Source organism: Pterocles gutturalis, unplaced genomic scaffold (genome assembly GCF_000699245.1).
Source record: "Pterocles gutturalis isolate BGI_N339 unplaced genomic scaffold, ASM69924v1 scaffold32363, whole genome shotgun sequence".
Lineage (NCBI taxonomy): Eukaryota > Metazoa > Chordata > Aves > Pterocliformes > Pteroclidae > Pterocles > Pterocles gutturalis.
The window spans coordinates 9,794-16,983 of NW_010119101.1; the positions used below are offsets into that span (position 1 = coordinate 9,794).

The 7,190-nt window shown below is 38.5% G+C and overlaps 1 protein-coding gene across 1 annotated transcript in view; it reads left to right on the forward strand.

The window, feature by feature from the left end:
* Nucleotides 1-5,354: 5,354 nt before the first annotated feature.
* Nucleotides 5,355-7,190, forward strand: part of STK26 (serine/threonine protein kinase 26) — a gene marked incomplete at its 5' end in the record, with an annotated part of 17,003 nt that continues 15,167 nt past the window's right edge. Inside the window, one exon of the mRNA XM_010076461.1 lies at nt 5,355-5,585. Within this exon, the coding sequence (XP_010074763.1) occupies nt 5,355-5,585 (231 nt within the window). The remainder of the gene's footprint in view (nt 5,586-7,190) is intronic.

The following is a 7,190-nucleotide window of genomic DNA, read 5'->3' on the forward strand; positions in this document are numbered from 1 at the left end:
ATAAACTAGGCCTCATAATTGCTATTTAATTTTATTGTTAGCCATAATTCAGACAATGCAGACAATGCAACATAAGAGAAATGGCACAGTGCACACTGGCTTCAGCAACAAAGTTGGCATACGGTTCTGATCTGTCATTTTAATGCTAATGTAACTGTGAGGCTGAACAACAAATTAATTACTAGGGTGTTTTTTTGGTGGTGGGTTGGTTTTGGTTTGGTTTGGGTTTGTATTAATTGTTTTGCCATAACATAACCTCCTTTTCCTCAGCCTTTCTGTAAGATAGCCCTTTTCCTTATAGTTTACCTTTGATTTCTCCCTGGCTATGAAGATTTTTTTTTTTAATTTTAGTCAGCAATTGCTGGAAATTAGTGTCTTTTAAATGCACAGGTAATTCTGATGGCTTCCGTAGTTACCAGTACATGTTAGGATACCATAGTAGTGGATAGTTGAAAACATACTAGTAGACACTCTGGTCTCTTACTGACCTTTTATAAAATCTTTTGAGCTAATTATTGTATCTTTATCTAGTGTGTATTTGAGTAATGTCTCCCAGTGTAGGTGAGCTACTCTGTAGTGCTGCTACAATTTTAAGGGAACTTCTGTTCCAAATAAAGCCTGGGAGACACTTGAAAATCCAGGTAGTATAACAGTATTTCTGGGTCAGGTTTTAGAAATATTGTAAAGACAACAGGATATACGTTCTCACATTGACAGACTACTTAGAAGAAATCTCATAAGATGGTTAGATTATTTACTGTCATAGGCCTAGAGGATCGTGGGTTTGATTTTGTTAGATACAAGGCATTAGCTCAGTTTCTGTCCAAGATTCTTTGACACTTTGGTTTGTCATCCAGTTATACTCAGCCTTTAATGAAATTCATTAATAAGCCTTCTAAGAAGACCTGTTTCTGTAAAAGAGCTGTCCTGCATGGACAGATTCTGAAGCAGTCTGACGTAGCTATTGTTTCTTCCAATTTGGTGTATGTCATTAGATATCTGTATAATCTTGGCAGTTAGATATTCAGTGTGCTTTAACTTTGTTCCAGCAGAGTAACATAGAATTTGGAGAACAGATATGTGAAAGGGTCAGAGGTGGGAAGGTGTGTCAGCCTGTCAGTCTTGTAGCAGAATGCAGACAGGACGTTGCTGCCTAGCTGTGTTTATCAGAATAAATAAAAAATACATATTCTGCCAGTAAGCCATATTGGCAGAATACTTGATGCAACTACTGCAGGTATGCTGGCAAGCGTTACGCTATAGTGTTTTTTATTTGGAGCTTCTGAGCAGGTGGTTGGACTAGATGACTGCCTGAGGTCCCTTCCAAGGTGAGTTATGCTGTGATCCTGTGACTGTGTGTGTACATACGTGTGCATATAAACACATACAGTGATGGCACGTGGCTGGATAAGAGAGGAGGAGAGATCTTACTGAACACTGGCACAGGCTGTGTAGTGGTGCTGGACTGGTAATATGGTGGGCTTCCTGAGCTGTACAGAGGGCTGGTATGGTCACACTCGTGCTGGTACTGTTACTCATGCTGGCTAGATTGAAGTGGCATGTGAATGTGCCTGTGCTTCTCATACTTGTTGCTGCTTTTGTATGTGGAAATGGGCTTAGGGAGAAGAGCAATAGATTCTCTTCCTGATTTGTCCACTTACAGGTGTATCTTCAGAGAGGTGATGAAGTCCGTACACTGTCCATTGTGTTGTTACCATCCGCTGCCCAACAGACATGTCTCCCCATGGAAACCAGTACTTATTAAAAAACAAAACCAAAAAACCTAAACAAACGAACAAAACCAGCCGAGCAACAATTACTCATGCAGGGAACTTTCAAAGGTTTAAGCCTTTTCCCCATTCAATTAAAGATCTGTGAAAGGACAGGGAATAACATTTGTTTATTTTGCTCAGAGGTGTTAATGGTGTTAGAAATCTCAATTTCTACCATATAGGAAGCTGGCAGCTGTGTTGCAGAAGTGTATTGGTATATTAGGGGTATGTATACACACTTTTTATTTATATAAAATATATCTCTGTTCTTTTCTATACCGGGATGAGGATAGGCATTGCTGCATTATATAAGTTTACCTTCGTTTAAAAAGTAGTCTTTTGAAGTTTAGGGATTCTTTTTTATTATTATTATTTGTAGAAAAACATTCCTGTAGAACAAAAGTCTGAAAGACAAGGATACTAACAAAGGTAAAAGCAAATCTGTTTCAAATTGTAGTCTTTGTTCTGAGGCCATATTTTAAGTTATGTAGTGTTGTAATTTTGAAGCCTTTCCAAAGGACATTATCTCAATATTAGCCATAGTTGGTCAGAAGTGTTTGCCCTTAACCCAGAGTGTCCTACAGTCCCTTGTCAGCCTTGGTGAATAACAGGAGCCGTAAAGCTGACTTTGCTTGCTGTGAGAGGATTTTCTCAAAATAGAAAGATGTGATTCTTTCCGCTAGTAGTCCCTCACAGTTTGTTCTCCTCTGATGCCCCTGTTCCACCTTTCCCTCCCAGAGAAGTACACAGAGTTCTGTGGTGTCAGGAGGTCCAGCCATGCTGATCTCTCCTTATACTCCAGCACTCCCACGTAATGGTGTTAGGAGTTGTTGGAAGTTAAAATACACTTTAAAACTCTGATTCACCTGAAATAGCTTGGGGGAGAGTTTGGAGGCCTGGCTTGTTGTGTTGGTGACCGTTAGTGGGTGTGTAGGATGGATGTGCATTTCCACTGAGGAGCCTCAGAGGAATTTTCTGCTTAAGGTTTCTCCCCAAGCAAAACCCAAGTGTTGCCCTTTGAGTTCATCAAACATTTGTGAAGGGTTGGATTAGCTGACTTTGTCTGTGATTAAATTCATTTTTTTATCTGCCTGGAAGTGTTTAAGAGATTTCCTCTCAAGTCAATGGCTATCAGTTAGCATGAATGGTTCCCAGAATCCCAGGCTCCAAGCATGTCTCAAAATGATGCTAGTATTTCTGAAGATGAGTATTTTAGAGTTAATGGCAAGTTTTGCTAATCCTCTCTCTTAACTCTGGTGTTTCTTAGAGGGAGTGTGTGGCTTTGTTGTAAATGGTGAACTATCAGTTAGTTATTCCTTATTGCAACTAATGTTGTAGTTTAGGAACAGGTTAGGTTGCTAGCTAAATGACAGTTCTGCAGTTTATTTAGCAGCAGGGAAAGACTGGGTAGCAGTTGCTGTGCATTTGACATACCTGTCCCTACAACATATTTTTGAAACACATCTGAAAATAGTTTTTTAAATTCAGGGTTTTTAAAAATAACTTCTTAAAATTTTTCTTCACAACAATGAGAAGATGGCAGGAGCTGATGCAATAGTGTATGGCAGTATGGCTATCTTTGGGCAGTTTGGAGATTTCCTGGGTTTTTTTGTCTTAACTAAAAGGTTTATGAGCACTTGAGGCCTACAATAATTTTATTTCCCAGTATAATCATTAGTTGTCCCAGATTTTGGATCAAAATAGTACTTATCCTGTCTTTTTTAATTTGCTTTGGTTATGTATTTGTTCATCTTTTATGTCTCTCACTGGACTTATTGACAGAAAAAAAATAAAAAATTTTTTGCTTGGTTATTTCTCTGAAGGTGGTGTGGTTTCTTTGTTTGGTTTTGCTTGCTTTTAATGGAGCAGGGTAAGATAGATAAAGGTGAAATTCCTCATTCTTGTTGCTTTAATATGCTGCTCAGGAACACCAGCACATCTTGTGTTATTTGCAAAATCTGAAAATCTGACTCCACAGATCAGCATGAATCTGCCATACTACATGTTCCCTTCTCTTGTGATAGCACGAATGACAGCTTGGTATATATGAACAGTGAACTGATTCTGCTGAAAATAAACCTGACAAATCATATGGTTAACTCTTAGCTAAATCTGTTTCCTGATTCATTTTACCACATTGTGGAATAAATTCTGGTAGAAGGGAAGTAGTGACAATAAGAGCCCAGTAAGGAAATAAGATTGTCCATTTTGGACTAGGTTAAAGTAATGTATTTTTTTTCCCCAGTAAAGATTTTTGCACTATTTGCAGGAACACCAGCATAAAGATGTTTTCTGGAGTTTCATGTTGATATTTGAGTATTTTGCTATGTAGGGTAATCTGTGCCTTAAATGTCTGCTTTTGCCAAAACTGTCACTTCTTTTGCTGGTTCTGAGTTTTGGAGTACGAGAAAGATCTAAAGCAAAGCATCTCTTTCAGATTGTCAAATGTTGCTATTGAATTAGAAGGCTTTTTTTTGGGCAGGGCAGATGTTTCTTGAGCAAAGATTGTTTTGTACAGTGATTTGCCCAGTTCTGACAGCAATAATGTGTTTAATTCTGTTGTTCTGCAGAGCATAGGCTAGTCTCTTAGCATGTCTGTCTTACCTTTTTAAAACATCTTTCTACAACCTTCCTTATTACGGTCTGAAGTTCTGTGTTCTTAAACTGTGGAGCAAGTCATCCATATCCTTCAGATGCTGTGGTTTTTGGATACACAGTGTTCTCTAAGCAGCTACGTAGCATGCTTTACCTTCAAGGGAAAATGAGAATTTGCTTCCTTTTTGTTTTCTTTGTGACTACTTGCATGGAGCTGAGAAATTGAAAATCTTTGTATAATAATCAGTCTGCTGATCTTAGAGTAGTTCATCAACAGAGGCTCCAAGCCAGGTATCCTCAGCAGTGCTCTGCTGTCTGGTGCCCTGCTCTCCTTTTGAAAGCATGCTTGGGTGATACCAGCCAGTTCTGAACAGTACCTCAGGTTCAGTACCCTGCTCCTGTGTCTTATTTCTTCTTCGAACATCTCTGTCCCTTTTGCTCTACTTTCTGTCAGCACTTTTAGCTGCCCTGAAGATGCCCGATCTTACCAGATTTTAGAATCCGCTGCTGAATACCAGGTAGTGCAGTCCTCTCACAGGTAGTTACTTGATGGATTGCTTGTCTGCCCAAGGCTGTTGGCCAGGTAGAAAGTCCAACTGTTTCTGCCTGGGTGATGGTGCTAGTGCTTCTGTGCCAGTAATTGCATTCCCCAGTCTTCTGGATTACTGCACAGATAGGATTAATATTAAGAACAGCTCTGTTCTTTCCTTTTAAAGGGTGGTTATGTGGGGAAGTGAAATGAGCTTTGTACCCAACTCCCTTCCTGGTGGATCTCATCTACCTTTGACATAATTGCATAATGTATGTTCTGTAACTAATAGCTGAGTTAGAAGTTAGCATGTAGGAAATAAATTTATTTGGTGCGGGACTTCTAGTGATGAAAAATCTGAATGATGTGCTTCTTGGGAAGTAATGAGGGCTAATCACTTGGAAGTAAATTAAGTAGCTTGTATATCTTATTTTTTCTTCATTATTTCTTTTTTCTAGAACCACAGAGCAGACCCAGAAGAACTATTCACAAAACTGGAACGCATTGGGAAAGGCTCCTTTGGTGAAGTCTTTAAAGGAATTGATAATCGGACACAGCAAGTGGTTGCTATAAAAATCATAGACCTTGAGGAAGCAGAAGATGAAATAGAGGATATACAGCAAGAGATAACTGTTTTGAGTCAGTGTGATAGTCCTTATGTAACAAAATACTATGGATCATATTTAAAGGTAATGTATTGCACAAAGGTTTGCTAGTACTCGGTTGTTTTGAATGCCACTAGGAAAAAAATCTAAAATGGAGGAAAAGTTATCATGCCAGCTTGACCTTTATTTAGGAGGCTTTTGTTTTTCTTTGAACAGAGCTTTTCACTTTGTTTTGCACCTTTTGCTGCTTGCTCTTTGAGGCTGGAATTTGCACAAAATAGCTAGAGAATGAAGGGAGTTGATAGTGCATTCCTCGTGCCATTGCTATTGCTTTTGGACCTTGTTTTATCTCCTCCTTCCACAATCCCTAGCAAAATTTTGTGGCCTTTCTGGGGAAGAAAACAATACCTTCATAGCCATAGAAACAAAACCTTTTCTATGATATGGAAAGAAACTCTGCGCCTTGTAGAAATGTGTTGGTAATTATGCAGCATAGTGGGTCTGAGACAAAGTAAAACTGAGATCAGCAGAGTTATGTAACCACTGTGTGAAATTCTATCTAAGGCATAAGTAAAATCAAACAAAAATGAAAACCTAGAAATCCTAAATGTTAAGTTTTTTTCAACTTGCAAAACTATCCAGGTGTAATCACCCTAAATATTGCTTAAATGATCTGCATTGCACATGTGTTAATAAATGCTAAAGTGTTAACATAGTGCTGGGTTTTTTGTTGCTTTGGGTTGTTTTTTTGTTGTGGAGGGATTTTGTTTGTTTGTGGTTGTTTTACCCAAGTATTTATGGATCCTTAAGGTATAGTGGGGTTTTTTTGACATTATTCTAGAGACAGATCTCTGAGAAACATTCCTGGGTCACACTTGGGCTGTATCTTTCAGTTATGCCATGAAACTATTTGCAGAATTTACTTAGTAGTGTTCCTTGTAGATTTAACTTTTTTCCTCTTTAAATTGCCCAAGTATGCAATTTTTAATATTTTAATGCTAAGTGGGTAATTTCATTTTCTGTACTCCAAATACTATTCTCATTTTGACCAAGATAAGGCAGCTATGGAAGCTTTGCTGCATAGTTACTCAGTATTCTGTGGGTTCTTCTTGCTGAAGTAAACATACAAGTTGTCACCAATGTCCCATCTTTCCTTCTCTTTACTGGGCTCAATCAGGGCGATTTTGTGGTGTTTTAAGTGATAGTGCTCTGAGATGCAGTAATATTTACTTTCCTGCATCGTAGTGTGTTAGAATAAGCTGGTTCTTCTCAAGGTAACTTTGAATTCAGCTATCAATGTTCTCCTGGAGCAGTGCACATTGTGCAGGTACTGCAGATCCGGACATGATCAGTCGGTTTCACAGTCCTTTATTTTTGTCTGTGATGAGCTCAGTTCTAAATATTATCCTCCTAGGTATCCTTAATTTTACAGCTTTGTGTTGTAAAAGCTCAGTTGTTTGCCCTGAAGTACAAACTGGTCAAGGTAAATCTTGGAAAGTGTTTTTGCTTGGGAGGTTTTTTGCTTGGAAAAGTGTTGTGTTAAATTTCAGAATTAAACAGCCATTTCTGCAGCTGTAAATGGGGAAATAGAACCTTGATTTGGTGGGGGGTTGTTTTGTTTGGCTTTTGTTTGTTTTGTTTTGTTTTGTTTTTTTGTTGGGGGGTGGTGGTGTGTGAAAAAAGCTTTTT